This window comes from Seriola aureovittata, chromosome 9 (assembly GCF_021018895.1).
Source record: "Seriola aureovittata isolate HTS-2021-v1 ecotype China chromosome 9, ASM2101889v1, whole genome shotgun sequence".
Lineage (NCBI taxonomy): Eukaryota > Metazoa > Chordata > Actinopteri > Carangiformes > Carangidae > Seriola > Seriola aureovittata.
Window position 1 is genome coordinate 695,304 of NC_079372.1, and position 15,705 is coordinate 711,008.

The 15,705-nt window shown below is 43.7% G+C and overlaps 1 protein-coding gene across 2 annotated transcripts; it reads left to right on the forward strand.

Moving 5' to 3' along the window:
* The first annotated feature begins 468 nt into the window (after positions 1 to 468).
* mbd6 (methyl-CpG binding domain protein 6) lies at positions 469 to 15,404 on the forward strand. Of its 2 annotated transcripts, none has more exons than XM_056385544.1 (13): positions 469 to 670; positions 1,585 to 1,808; positions 2,363 to 2,502; positions 4,642 to 4,744; positions 5,074 to 5,245; positions 6,286 to 8,748; positions 9,218 to 10,239; positions 10,567 to 10,675; positions 10,810 to 10,955; positions 11,745 to 12,518; positions 12,686 to 12,738; positions 12,903 to 12,969; positions 13,668 to 15,404. In XM_056385544.1, exons 3-13 carry the CDS (start codon positions 2,387 to 2,389, stop codon positions 13,737 to 13,739), a joined length of 5,097 nt encoding a protein of 1,698 aa, XP_056241519.1. In that variant the 5' UTR covers positions 469 to 670; positions 1,585 to 1,808; positions 2,363 to 2,386; the 3' UTR covers positions 13,740 to 15,404. The 2 variants fall into 2 exon arrangements, with proteins under 2 accessions (XP_056241519.1, XP_056241520.1); XM_056385545.1 differs by lacking the exon at positions 469 to 670 and adding an exon at positions 728 to 1,032.
* The last annotated feature ends 301 nt before the right edge of the window (positions 15,405 to 15,705 follow it).

Sequence of the window (15,705 nt, forward strand, 5' to 3'; positions counted from 1 at the left end):
TGTGTATTTACAACCTGGAAATGCTGTGTATTTAAACCACTGAATGGTCCTAGTATAAACATGGGCTTTGTGCCCCAACTGAACACCCCCTTTTCCAACTATCTTGTAAACTCATGTAAACTGAACTAATGAATGCATTAAGAAGCTACTTTTTAACTTAGGGTTGCTCCACCAGAGGGGGACTCGAGATTTTCTTTTCACACTTATACTTATACACTTATACACTAATATATGGATATAAGATAAAATACGTGTTTTCTGGGCTGAAATTCAGTGCAGACAGGTGAGCATGAATGCATAATTGTGAGCTGCAGACATGAATCCCGAGCCTATTATTATTGTGTCATTATCATGTCCTCCATCAGGCTGCTCCTCTCATGTCTGTCTGGAGCACTACAAAGGTCCCGGTGCATGTCGGGTACAATACTCCATGAGCACTGAGTGCGCATGCCCGACAGAAAACTCCATTATTTTTTTTTCTCGGAATCTGTAAGAAAAAAAAAAACCAGTGGGCAACTGTGAATTTGGGATTACATGGGCCGTTATTATGGTTTTCGGAATACATATCACTGCAAGACGGTTTAGCAGAACAGAGAGCAAAGTGACGGCTGGATAGCCGAGCAGCGGGAACGGGACATCCTCCGGTGTTGTCGGGACTCTCCACAATCAAGTAAATTTCAGTCAGTTAGCTCTGCTAGCCTAGCTGCTGGCGTTAGCACCGACCTCCCAGGCGCAGGAAAATGAAGCGTTATTGCCCTTTGTTTTTAAATCCGACTGGCAGACGTTGCATAAACGCGGAGAGCTGACTAATCGCGCGAATACGTGATTTGAACGGCCGAATGATTTATTTCACGGTTATTTATTTAAGTATCAGCCGTTTTCAAAACACTCCGCTAGTCTGTTAGCTAACCAGCTAACTCTTGATTCTCCCGCGACCCAGAAAAGCCAGGACTCCAAAACTTCGCCAGAAGGCAGAGAGAGGGTCACAGGTTCCGCTAACACAAACGTTAGCTAACGCCTGTCATTAAATAAGTAAGGGCAATCTGGTGTCCACATTCATTGAGTATGTTTTGCAAAGCTGTGTTGTGTATTGCTCGTTATATGTTACTGTAGCTAACACGCAAGAGTTTCGCATTGGAGTGTTTTGTGCGCCTGACAGCTGTCACGACAACACAGTACAAAGTAGGGTAGCCTATTAGCTTAGCTGTTAGCCTAGCTGCCTTCTGCCGTGTTGCTGGGGAAATATTGTTCCATGGCTGCACACTGCAGATATGTTGACCTGAGCTCAGTTGCTTTAAGGTTTTATTTTAAGCTCCGTCCATGTTGCTAGGTTGTTAGCTTCTTGGCTGCTTTTTATTGTAACTAAACATCAGTATACCACGGGCCTATCAAAACACACTCTCCCACTTCAAAGTAGCCGCAGCTTGTTCAGAAGTTGTTTTCTTTTTTAAGAATAATGCAACTGATGCAACATTTTTAAGTACGCTTGAATCACATGAATTGCAGGAAACTGTTTATTGCGTGAGTTATTTACCCTGGTTATCCCTGTCAGATTACATAATCCACCTCCACCTTTCTTTGCAGGCTGCCCATCTTCATCCAAGCCCCTACTCTGATGTGAACTGAACAAATTCATCTGTAGGAGTCATCCTCTAAGTTGAGGAGCTGCCTCATAGCTGGGGAAAGTCCAGGTGTTTGGGCCTCAAGTCAGATTTACTGGCAGTCTGTGTGCTTCTAACCCACCAGCATGCACATTGGACAGTGGATACCCTAGCCAAAACAGATCCTGGCTTCCCAAAGATGACAAGGTATGCAAAAAGTGCTTCAGTTATTCTTTTTTTATTTCTCTACCTTGGCATTACACTGAAATACTTCTTTTGCTATGGTCACACCCAGCAGTGTTTACTTCATATTTTGAGTGCCACACATCTGGCATTCAGGTTTTCTTTAATTAGAGCATTGCTATTCCTTAGACCGCAGAGATATTTGTTTATCCATCTTATACATGCATGTGTTTACTTATTTAGTGACTCCCACTGAGCCACAAACTTGCATTTTATAAGCAGTGGTAATTCTGGTAGTGTCATTCCATAATGGCATTCAAACGTCATTGATAAGATTACAAAAGTAAAATTCATTATTGAATAATGGTGATGCTATGAGACAACTTTAGCCTGTAACTTTATGAACACATCAAAACATTTTAGACAGTGACATTGGTGAAAAATCCTTGTTTTGTGTCTATAGACTCAAAGTGGATACTTAACATTTCAAAGCAAAAGTCTTGGCTCTTTAAAGAAATTGAACTCTATTATTATGGGATTAAAAGAAAAGATGTATTAACATTGGCTGATTTTCCAAGGTGCTGGCAGGCTGCAGCTACAAAATGATGGGAGGCAGTGAGACTGTCACTGGGGACAAGGATGGGGTCCACACCACTGCAATACAAGTCCCCATCGGCTGGCAGAGGAGAATGGAGAGCGGGCGGGTAATCTATGTCAGGTGTGTTGGTGTAGTTGAACAGAAAGCACATGTATACTTTTTGCAGATATTTACCAATATTTTAACAAATGATTCTGATGTGAAGGCCTATTAATGTGTGTGTGTGTGTGTTCGTGTGTGTGTTCGTGTGTGTGTGTGTAAGCTACATAAATCATTTTGGAGAAATGTGAATGCTGGTTGTGCCACCATATTTGGGCGGATATTACCAAGAAAAATGATGATGCAGTCATTTTTTTTCCCAATAAAGACTTCCCTTTGGCTTATTTTCCTTGGCTAGCCCAGGACAGAAGACACCATTTTGATTGGAATGCACATATTTCATTGAACAGTGGTTTGGATCTTGTTCGAAGTAAAAGTGTACAAAATGTGACATTTTAAATATAAAATTGTGTAGGACCTCTGGCTATCAAGAGAAGGTCATTTTTTCAACTAGTCAAATTGAGATGCACATGATGGCTGAATCACTGAAACAGCAATGAGCTGTTTAAAATATGACGACTGCTGCTGTTTTTTAGTTTTTTACACAAGAGGAGAAAAGAGAGCTCTGTCTTTTCTCTAACTAATGTTAGGCCCATATTGTTTGGGCTACAGATGCCTCATATCCAGGTCAATTCACACACCTGTGAGTAAAGCATACAAAACTCTATACCTGATAATGACAGCACAATGATTATAACAACAAGCACAGGGTAGGTGTCAACAATGAAGCAAGCAACGCTGATCCCAGATTCAGGATTATCATTTGGCGAGGGGAGAACAGCAGCGTCCCACATAATTGATGGCCTGGGGCCCAGGGCCAGAAAAAGTTTATGCGGACTGCGTTGAGCTAAACCCCTGTGCTAACTTCTGAGGTTGAGTTAAAAGTCCAGTACTAACATTATTGCTGTGTGGTGCTCAGCTGTGTTTTATTATCCGCTATTAGATTTGTTTTCAGCAATGTGACTGGCATCAGATGATGGTGTTTGTTTGCTGCTTCCTCAACACACAGAGTGCCTGAAAGGGTTCATTTGATTATTGTTCCCATCCATGCCAAATTTGTGAACTGCCTCATTATTCAAGATGTCGTTTGTGTCAAGCAGGGACTTAACTAATAATGAGAAGAAGTACAATTGTTATTATTATATTTACCTAATATCATATAGTGTAAGTGCATGATTGAATGATCTTTTTACAGTAAGTGTTGCGATGCCTATAATTATTAGATTATGAAAAAAAGATTTTATTGATTTATTTTGACTTTTGGCTGCTGGGTCAAAGGGCCTGTAAAATTGATCTACTGGCCAAGTGGGCCAATGGGAAAACATACTATGTTGGACACTGAGCAGTCCTGCAACTTCTTGTGAGTATCACTAAGTAATGTTAAAGCAAACTCACTCATTTGATAGGAATATGTAAGGAAACACATGTCTGTGAAATAAACAACGTTCGGAAGATCCATCTTGATACAAAGATGGTAGATATTACACATGCACGTGTTTTCTTCTTCCTGCAGGTGGGCCTTACTATGCATGCAAAAACTGTCAATCTCAAAGATAACAGGCAGATTCCCTCACAGAGATATTAACTTTCTATATTATTTGGATAGGATTTAGAGACATGTTGTAAATGCAATTTATTAACCCTGATTCTGACTCTAACCCTAACTTACAACTCCATCCTAGGGGAACTGATATAATGTAACAGCAGTTTATTTATACATAGGCTTTCACCTTGATGTGTGATCAGTTAAGTCAGCGTTAACTACCAAGCCAAGTAACTGCATTATCAATCATTCAAATAACCCCTAATAGGATATAACATGGTGACAGGGAGCTGAGATCACATTTTAATCAACTCTACTATAATAGGTCTTATAATAACGCTAATTTGTCATCACCACAAATATCATGTGTACTGTGCATAATCTGTTCTTGTTTGAAGAGCCACTTAAAACACAACAGTTTGTTGTTTGTGTATGTGGTCCTGTAGGTGGCTGTAAATCCTCAAATGTCAATGGGATTTTAAATGTGGGGATCTTGATGTGTGTTCAGGTTTGCTTCTCAGAACGTTGCTCTATTTTGAAAATGTCTTGTTACATGTCCTTTTCAATTCACTTTGAGTTTTCTGTAACAACTGGGTGTTGCTGCCTTCTTCCTGTAGTCCCAGTGGCACTGCCTTGTCCTCTCTGGACGAAGTCAAGACCTATCTGTTGACTGATGGTACCTGCAAATGTGGCCTGGAGTGTCCACTCATCATTCACAAGGTAAAAGCCTCTCTTCTCACTCTACGAATACAAATTAAAACATTACTAGTGTGGTATCCACAATTAATAGCCACTTAATTGTGCAATTACACATATTTAAACAACATGGTGAGGACCTTTTAACCTCTTAAAACTCACTTGATCAGTGTGGTGGGTCACTTAGTCTTAATAACAGTTGTGTGTTTTGTTTTCTTTGTGTGAGTATCCATGCATGCATGAGTGTGACACACCTCCACTGGAGGCTTTAAGATGTCTTAAATTTAATGAAACGTCAGGAAAAGCTTTCTCTCTGAATTCTGTTGAATTCTCTTTTGTCTGGTATCCTGCAGGTATTCAACTTTACTGTGGGAGTGATGGTGGAACAGTGCAGCCAACCGTTAGGCAAAACAGAGCAGGACATGACCAAACTGTGTAACCACCGCAGGAAAGTGGTAGCGATGGCTGCTCTGTGTCGCAGTATGCAGGCCTCACAGCTGCCCTTTCCCAACCTACATCATTCAGGTAAGCATTGAGCATTGTAATATCAAACAGTCTAATAAATTCATAAACAAAGCTGTTGAAATAACTCTTTTTGGTGTGATGGAGTCTCTTTGTAAGGTGTCAAAATCTGCAATTTATCCACCAAATCTATTGATCTTAGTGTTGAGTGTGTTGAGTGTGCTTTGTGCACTGTAGTAACCTCACATCGAGGGCTGCAACAGGTCTATGATCTTGCAGCTCCCACAGTACCCAACACAAATTGGCTGTTATGTGTGTGAGAGCACATGCTATTTCACCATGGGATGAATTGGAGATGAGATTTAATTTATAATAAGTATATGAGACATGCCTCTGAAACCACTTCTTTTCTCTCTCTCTCTCTCTCTCTCTCTCTCTCTCACTCACCCTCTTTCTCTCTTTATTTTTAAAAAATATATATATATGCTGTGTTTTAAGGACATTAAACAATTTGACATCAAAATCAGTCCTGTAAGCAATAACACCAACTGCTACACTGAAGACGTTTTATTGTCTGGTTTGTGTCTGTTAATATGGCAATTTCCATTAGATATCAGAGACACAGTGACATTTTTAGTTTCTGCTGCCTCAGGCAAAATCCATAAAAGTGCTAAATGTATCTTATTTTCTCTGTGGGAAGGCGCCAGACAGATTTTTGATTTGGGGAACAAAAAAACACTTATGTGTGATCAGAATCACCATAGGAGTGGGTGGGAGAGGGATCTTGCATCTGTGTGAGCAGGCAGTGATGGCCGGAAATCCTCTGAGAGAAGGTGGGTGTGGGATTGACAAAATAAGTGCTGGTCAGTGTAGCAGCTGTCAGCCACACAGAATTGAAACTACTGATATTTTGTAGCAGTAATGTACTTCCACATTGGAAATAGCAGAAATTCAGCGTAAAAATATGGTATGTGTAAACATCAGGATGCTCTTCCTGAACACTCGCTCAGTCAGTCATTATGGCAGAATATTCAGACGTGTGTGTGTGTGTGTGTGTGTGTGTGTGTGTGTGTGTGTGTGTGTGTGTGTGTGTCCACTTTCAGAGGTGAGCAGTCGAGGGGACAGCCGTGATCCAAAGGGCCAACTCATGGAGCAGGAAGAAGAGGACCGTGGCATTTACCATCCCAAACTCCATCCAGTCCCTGCTCGACCCCACAACAACTTTCACTCAAATCCCTGTGCCAGTCCCAAATCCCCCCACCAGTTTATTTACCCTTATAATGGTTCCTCCCCCATTCTTCACACAGCCACAAACTCTCACCATCCCTTGGATACTTTGAGAAGGCTTCACCATCCTCCTCCTCTACCTGCATCCTCAACCTCTTCCTCCAACTCCTCATTCCCCTCATATAGCGCTGCCCAGAGGTCACCCCGCACCCCCACACCTCAGAACGTCAGTCAAGGTCAAAGAACACCCAAAACCCCGGAGACCCCTGGCTCTCCTCGGCTAGGGCCCCTCTCTTCACCTCCTCCCTCTTCCCCTATGACACTTGGTGCAGGAGGAAGAGCAGGACATACTCACACTCATCACCCTCATGGTGTTATTGTGGGAGGCTCCACCCTCTCTCCATCTCCCTCCCTCTCACCCTCTGTCCATAACATGAACTGTGTTTCTCCTCACCAGCGGACCCACCACCCTTCAGCCTCTCCTTCCCCTTTCTCTGAGCAGGGCGGAGGCTCAACATTAGCAGAAGGAGGACAGATGGGAAGTAACTTGTCTCAGAGGAGGAAATCCACCTCTTCCTCTCCACACTCCCCTCTCCCTGGTGGCTCCCCAAACCCCAGCCCCCACTTCCCCAAGTACAAGCTGGAAGATATCTTGGAGCAGTTTAAGAACTCAGGCAACAGCAGCACTAAGAACCACCATCTCCTAAACCCTAGTAACCCCTCCTTACTGACCAACCAAAGCAGTAGCAACCCTCATGCTCTCTCCTCAAAGACCTCAAAGAGCATCATGAGTCAGACTTCCAGCACAGGACCACCAGGTTTTGGGTTGAACTCTGCAGGTCCCTCTAATTTGCCTCTGGGGGCATTTCTGAACCACCACCACAACCATCAGGGCAAAATGCCACATCCAGCTTCTTTTCCTGCAAGTAACTTGCTCTCTGCAGCTGCCAAGGCTCAACTGGCTAACCAGATAACCCAGAGCCAGAGCTCAAATGCGACCAGCAACCCAGCAAGTTTGCCCTCTTCTCTGGAGGTCTTGAAAGAGGCACAGCAGCAACAGTCATCAAAGGTAACTAACAGCACTTTACATAACAGCCACCCTCCCTCCTCCATTGCTTCTACCAAGCCTCCCCATTCCTCCCTTGCAGCAGCCTCTGCCATCCTCTTTCCTCCATCCCACGCTCTGGCCCAGTCCCTGGCTCCCTCTCTGCCCCACCTGCCTCCCACAGCGGAGCGCAATGCGTCGCACAGGAAGAGGCAACGGCGGTCTCCGACAGTTCTCAGCATGCTTAGAGACACCCAGCAGCAGGCTAATGGGCCACAGAAGACCCCACCAGGAGAAGCTGTTTCTGCTACAGTTATCAACCTTTCCTCGTCTTCCTCCCCCTCCTCCTCGTACTCCTCCTCCTCTTCCTCTACCTCAACTGTGCAGAACCAGAATGCTGTCATGTTGGAAACCCATCATCATCTCCTCCCCGGGCAGATGCCCAGGCTCCCTGCTTCTCGACAGACAGCACACCTTTCCAGGCCTCCTCGACAAAATGAGGCTCTGGATTTCACTACAGGTCTGACTCCTACACCTCTTGACTTGGATCCTCCAACCCAGCCTCTGTCTGCTCTGTTACACCTGCTCAGTGTACAGAATGCACAGGCCACAGCCTCAACATCAGCATCCAACGTTGCGTCCGCTCAGCTAGGATCTGAGTCTGTTGAAGGAGGTGGACACACTAATAAACAGAGCCCTAGACTCTCGCCCTCTTCTCCCACTCCTCATTCTAACGTCAGGCACCCGCAGAGTCGGTCACCCTGCCTAAACAATGACACTAACTCTCAGCTCTCGGTGCCACAGCCGCTTTCTCCTCCCCCCACTTCCTATCAGTTCAGATCAGTGCAGTCTCATTTACACCCTCAGTCTGCTAAGTCAAATCCTCTACAAAGACATTCTCCTTCTGCAATAGTGGTGCCCAACTCAAATGTAACTTTACACAATAGCAGCAGCCCATCTCAGCATAGGTCCCCAAATCCCTCAGACAAGCATCAACCAACTGAAAATCACATTCCTACAATAGACTCTGTTTCCCAGGCACCTTTGCAGGAAGCCGCACCAGAGGGCACTGTGGCAATGGAGCTCAGTAGTAACAGCTTATCAACATCAGTTGACCTGAGTCATTCTCAAGGCAGTGTTACTATGGCAATATCCACCTCCCCAAAGCCTCTTGATCTTAGTAACCATGTCCTGGCCCTTCTCGCAGCATCTTCTACTGTGCCACAGGGGGAGGGCAGCTCCCCCAATAGCACCATTGATGTTGACATGTCTTCCCAAGAAAATCACACTGCAGGTGAGGATATTCTTTAGTCGGAAGTGTGTCATTAGTCTTAAAGATATATCTGAACTTTTGAATGCATATAGAAGTAAATCGGTTTGTAGAGATTTGCAGTTTATTGAAAATGTTCCTATACAGAAGATCCTTTCAAAAATGTTGCTTATACAAATGTGATTAATGTGAGTTTTGTGTGTGGTCCTGAGCTTTCCCTGTTAGGCTTTACAGATGCCCATATGTCTTAAGATGGTTCAGGGCTCATGATTGCGCCCTCTATGGGTGTTGCTTTGGGACGATATGAGTGTGTTTTATTGATGTGTTATTTCTAGCTTGTGAATTTAATGCTGTTTTCTAGCTCACTGTCAGCACTCACTGCTGCCCCAGATTCAGCCACACAGTTAAATCCTATGTGAGAAAATATATTTATTGTATTGATTTGTGAGTCACCCTGAACAGAGGTGAATGATTCATGTTTCTCCCTCTGCAGGGGCAGACGAGTCTGGATGTGTGGACCCGAAGGTCTCCACAGTGACCAAACCTCCAGCAGCCCCCAGCCCTGAGCCCATCACCTCTCGTCTTGGGGATAATAACAACCCCCCGACTCCTTCAGCTGTGGGTGACTCAACCCCTGCCTTACATCTGGCAGAGGCCTTCCCCTTTATGAACCAAGAGCAGCTGCTTCAGCTTCTGTCATCCACAGGAGGGGTACCATCCCTCCTGGACCCTACAGTTCTTGCTTCATTGCCCCTAGGGGGGCTGTGGTTGGGAGGACAACATACACAGATACCCGCTGCCAGTGCTACACTACAAACACCACAGAATCTTGCAGAGCAGCAGCAATCAGAGCAGCAGCAACAGCATTTACTGATTCAACAACAAGAGACGCAGCAGCAAAACCAGGATCAACAACAGAAGCAACAACATATAAACAACAATCCTCTGTTTCCCTTGTTGCCCTTGTTAAGTGGTGCTCAAGGAGAGTTGCCTCTGAACCTTTTGGGCCTATTGAACCCGCTCCTACCCCCAGCCACAACCCCTACCCCAGGACAGGAGGCTGATTTAGGGCTAACAGAAAAACCCAGCCTTCAGGCTTTGGTTATGGCCTCCTTGTTACTTGGGCAACAGCAGGCATCTTTGTTGCCTCTGTCTGGGCTGGGTCAGTTGAGCCAGGTCAGTTTGGAAGTTCCTCTCCAGCAACCACAGCAGATCCCCACCACACTGGAGGGACTAACCCTGGATAAAGCCTCTGGCCTCCTGGATCCATCTACCCTAACGGGCCCGGGGCTCTTGGAGGTCGCCCAGGGTCTACTCCCCATTCCTCCAGGAGCTGAGGGCACGATCCAAGCCCTGCAGTCTTTGCTCCTTCCTGCCACTCTTCCTCCTCCCCCTGCAGCCTTCCTGCCCCTCAGCCCTGCCTTGCTCACTGCTGCCCTGAGCTCTGCAGAGCTCCACCCACCTCCCCACACCCAATTAGCTCCTGCACAGCAAACCCAACATACCCAACCTCAGGTAGGCTCCCTTGTCTCCCATAGGTCTTTCCTCTGAGCTCCGCTTAGTTTCCCTTGAAAAACCTATGAGCTCATTTCCTGATCTGCTCCATTGTTTTGCCTTGTGTTAGTTGCTTTTTTCCCTAAACTACTTTTTAAATGAAGCCCTCCACAAACAAAATGATCTGTTTGGATTGATTGCAGTCTGTCACTCTTAATGTATTTGTAAATTCAGATATTTTTGAAAGCATTTTTATTTTGACGAAATTGAAGACTTGCCTCTGTGTATGTCTCCAGCCCTGTCTCTACCTTGAAACTCAAATCTTCTCTCTTGTCCTCTACTCTCCAGGTACCTACTGATGCTGGTGTTGATACCCTCATACCCCTATCTCTCCAAGGCAAAGACAACCCCATCCTCCAGCAGTTACTTCCCACTTTGCTCAACCCTGCTGTATTAGGTGAGTAAGTGCCCACACTCTGTAACGTGTCTTTCCTGTGTTTGGAACATATCATCTGTTCTGTTAAAACACTGCAGCCATTCTGTAGCAATAAGCCATTATATCAGTGCATCTTTGAAATGTGTCTTCTGTAGGAGATCTTTCTGCCATCACAGGCCTCCATAACATGGTGGGGATTGGAACAGGTTCCATCCTCCTACCCCCTGTCCAAACCTCTGCTTTGGGCATGCCTCTGCTGCAGGGTCCAGATGGGGCCATTAACTTGCTCAACAACATACAGGTAGGTTACTGGAATGTAGCTTAGTAGATGAAGTATATCATTTGGCTACGGCCAAAACAGTGAAATTTTTGAGATGTGTGCACTTAGATTGTTCAATTGATACTTTAACTGGAGATATCCTGAGCCAATCCTAAAGACTGGTGTCAGTCAAAATCAGAGCTTTTCTTTAGTGCATTCTACTGTGTTTTCCACATCAGCATGCTAGTGTTGCATTGCTGCTGTCCGTTATGACAGCTGGGCTCTACGCTGCAAACATTTCACAGCACATGTGAATGAGTGTTTTAATGCATGTATTCTGTTTGTGCCCACTAGTGTAAATTACTCTTGAGTTCTGACTCATTGGACGTTATGTTACCTGAGTGTGTCCTGTTTTGCTTGTACCTCTCTCATTCTCAGCAGGGGGAGACGCATAGAAATATTGTCAATAATTTAAGCTTAGAAATGTATTAGTTTTGAACCAGGCCCTTCACTGTTTTGATGAAGGAGCTTGTGAAAAAAGGTGTGGCAAATGTTGTACTCTATAGCTGTTACTTTAAAGTGTCAGAAACGTATTTAACATTTACGTAAAAAGGTAAAAATTTAGGTTAAAAAGTATAGGATGGGACTTTGTGATGGCAGATACGCAGTGGGCTGTTATAGATTGTCTGTGGCTTATTAATGGATTTGTAAATGTGGATAGCTTTTGGATTGTTTTGTGTCAAAGAGAAAACATGTTGTTTGTTCTTCATAATATTTATTTGGGAATATTTGACTGCCTGATTGAAGTGAACTTGTTCCTTTTTTCCCCAGCTGAACCTTGCACCACCTTCAGAGGGAGAGAAGCCAGTCTCAATGCAAGAAACACAAAACCCTGCTCCACAGGAAAATATTCCAACCAGTCAGATTACTCCTGATGTGGTTCCCAGTCCTGCTCCAGCTCTGCCTCAAGGTCCTGCCCCTGCCCAAGAACCCACCCCACCCCCCCAGCGAGAATCTGAGGGCAGGGCTGTGATCGATCCTTACACATCTTTCATGGACACGATTTACACCTCCTTCCTTCAAGTCAATGCTAAAGAGCAGGAAGACGGGGCCCATCTGGGTCCATCTGACCCCACTTCACCCTTCTGTGCCTTACCGCCGGTTTCTTTCCCTGTGGCGCACCATACCCCATCCACCTCTGTCCCAACTCTGCCACAGGCAAGTTCCCCAGTCTCATTGAGTCCACGCAGGGCCTGTTCCCTCCGCAACCCAGACTTATCCCGACTCAGCCTGGAAGCAGCAGCCCATTCCCCAGCCCAGGGGACGCCCAAACCCACTGAGGATGGGTCTACGTCACCCTTACAAAGGAAGCCAGTCATAGTAGAGGGACATACGCACCCAGAACCTCCTATGCCACCCATATATTTGGAAGAGGCTAAGACAGACTGTACTGGGCCTGCTGCAGCTGTGTGCCCTTTCGTGGAGGCAGGGGGGGATAGACAGGGGCACCTTCCCCATTCAGGGTACCTTAGTCCCATGGATGGATGCAGTGGTAGGCCCAGTGAGGAGACAGCTGGGACATTGCTGCACACTGAACAGGGAAGGGTAAGTGTTTGATTCTGCATCATCAACCTGATGAGTCATCAGAATTTGCACTTTGGAATGAACCTAAGACTGTTAAAACAGAGGGATGTAGCATTGTGATAATTTTGTGTGGCTGCATTTTAAATCATGATGGTGTTGTAATGTGATTTCTGATTCTACCTACCAAGGATCAAGCAGGAGCAGCGGGCGGAGCCAGAAGAGGAAGGAAAAGGAAACAAACGTAAGTTGTCTTGTTAACGGTTCATTTTTCAGATGGGGACAGGGAGACCTTGTTCTTTAATCTTCAATGCATAAGACAAGCTTTTAGTTTTGCTGATGCTTCATTACAACTGTATTTGGCTAAATTGTGCTGTATTGAGTACTAGTGTGTTCCTACTTTGTTAGGCTACAGAATGTGTTAGAAGACTTCAGAGACATGGATGCTACAGCACTAGAGGAAACCAAGGCTACGGTAAGACCCCATTGTAGAATCATGCAACATTATCATATCATCAGATTTTCATATACTGTATGAAAGTAACAGTAAATGACAGTGGTTTAATTTGCTTGTCCCAAGGAAACTGGGTCAGTGCAGTGCAGAAAAACCACAGAATCAGAGAGTAGCACAAAAAACACATCAACCAAGATGTTGACATTCCAACCCAGGAGTTATTACATGAGTACACACACAGACTCACAAGGTGAAAACAATACCAGTCAAAAAGATCACATGACTTTCATGAGCAGATAATGCTGTTCATTTGTCTTAGAATAACAGATGATTTAATTTCCATTCTCATCCGTGTTGACTAAACAGCTGAGATTCATTCTTGATCTTCAAAACAGCAGTTGAGAAAAAAATCTTATCTTGTAGTAAGATTTGTTCTATCAAGGTCAAGAATGAACCTTTAACCTCAAAAGCAGTGGGCTTCAAGTTTTTGTTCAGATTCCTAAAAACAGTGAAAAGCAAAGACGGTGGATCTGTGCAAGCTGGAGCATCATGTTTTGTAGTCTACACTGCACTCTGGCTATGAAAGGTTTGCTCCAGGGAAAGTCTGTGCTCAGCGCTGGATATCTGGGAGTGACTGTGCAGTTCTGACCACAGTGGTAAAGTCATTCCACCAGGAGACAGGCCTGATGTGACTGTCATCTTTCTCTCTCTTGTTCCAGACAGCACTGCTGAAGCCTGAGAGGTCAGTCCGTGGCAGGAGGCGACGAGGTGCCAGGTCTCAGAGGCAGTGATTAGTGGAGGGAGCTGTCAGTCAGACCTGTTCACCAATCAAAGGTGGCCAGACGCCCCTCTTCCCCCCTCCATCTCTCCACTATCATCACCACTGTTTAGACCTTTTTTTTTTTATAATTCAACTGCACTAATATTATGTTGTTGTCATGTCAACCATTTTTATGGCAACCACTATGAAAAACACATAGGAGAGATCTAGTTTGAAAATGTAATTTATGAAATGTTAAAAAAAAAAAAAAAAGAAAAGGAAAAGAAGGAGAGAGTTTGTGGAAACTTTTTCACTTAAGTCTTCTCTTAGGTCTAGTTCACAAAATAATGGTTGCTTGACATTGTGATCAGAGATCTGTTAATTATGGTGTTAGAATTATGTCAATGAGAAAACAAAAAATAAGCAAGAGTACTGTTTTCTTCTCATCAGTGTGTAACTGTGAGTCAGGATAAAGCCCATCTACTTGAACGATGCTCTCTGTCGAAAGTGTGTCTGTATGTGTGTGGATGTTTGTGTCTGAGTGTGTGTTGGACACCTATTGCTGAGCCCCTCACTGTCCAACTTTTAGTCAAATTTATTTTTATTTCAGTGAACAAGACCCTGTCTGTTAGTAACATAAAGAGACACAGCGGTTGAATTTTAAAGAAACGTTGTGAGGGGTGCTGGAAGAGAATATAAGAAGGAACAGACTTGTGTCTTTTCTTCTTCAGTATGAAATAACCGTTGTATGGGACAAGCCAAGAAAATAATGTGGTTCACCCAATCAGGTTTTTAGCCAGTTTTCATCAACCACTTGCCACACTTTTTTAATCTTGATTCCACATTCTGTGAGATTTTCCTTTAATGGTTTGTATGTCACCAATAGTTTTATGAACTGAGAAAACGTTAATTTTAAAAATGACGTTTTTTTTTTTTGTCTGACCACACCCAGTTTTTGAAATTGTCCACAACAAATCTGGAACACTTCAGAAAAACTTTGAGCACCATTTGTCCCACTTTGATAACCCACTTACAGTTCACATGCTGTCTCATTTGATGCCATGAAGAACTACTTGTAGCTGTGGTGTGATGGAGACTAGTTATATGTTGACACAACACCTACCCAAACCCCCACCGCCCTCCAGCCATGAGATAAATATGTGGATTGAATTTTAAAAGAGAATATTTGCAGGAACCCTGAGTTTATAAGAAGTACAGTATGTCCTTTGATTGTATGAACGAATGGCTGGAAAACTTAAACGCAGAGAGCTATGATGTCTTACGTGGATCTGTTGAGTCCGTGTGTTACTGTGGATTTGAAGTACTATCCTCCCTCTTGTCTCATATCACTGTTTGAGCTCTCCTCCACACACTGCCCCGCCCCAAGTACTGGCATCTCTAGCTGTATTTAAAAAATAAAGTGAAAAAGAAAGCAGATTATGCAATTTCTACACTTGGAGATTTGTACATATGTACAGTTAATGTGTTTTATTTTGATTTTATATTGTTAGAGAAGAGACGAGAGAAAACAATGAATTGTGAATTTTTTCTGGGAATTGTAATTAAGTATTTTTCTCATTCTACCCCTTGCTTTCAATACTTATGTTTAAAAAGACGATTAAATTGTGGACTGTAGCTTTCTTTTTTATATGGGAGTCTTTTTTTATTTAATATTAAACTATTTACAGAAAAGTTACCTTGTGTTGACTTCTCTTCAGAAAAGGGTGTGAACAATTTTATGATGCAGTTCATACTGTATGTGAGTTGCAACCAAAGATACATATTGTTGAATAAGAATTATATATATTATATTGGATGTTTGCATAATATTGTTTCCTGGTTGCACAAAATGAATCAACAAATCTGTCATTAGTAATTGCTAATACTCTGTTTAGTGATCAGAAAATAACAGATTTTACAAGGTCCACAGAAAGCCTACATGAAAACAGTAGTGAGTTTCTGCAGTTAGTCATTTCTGACCTGTGAGCAGGTGTATT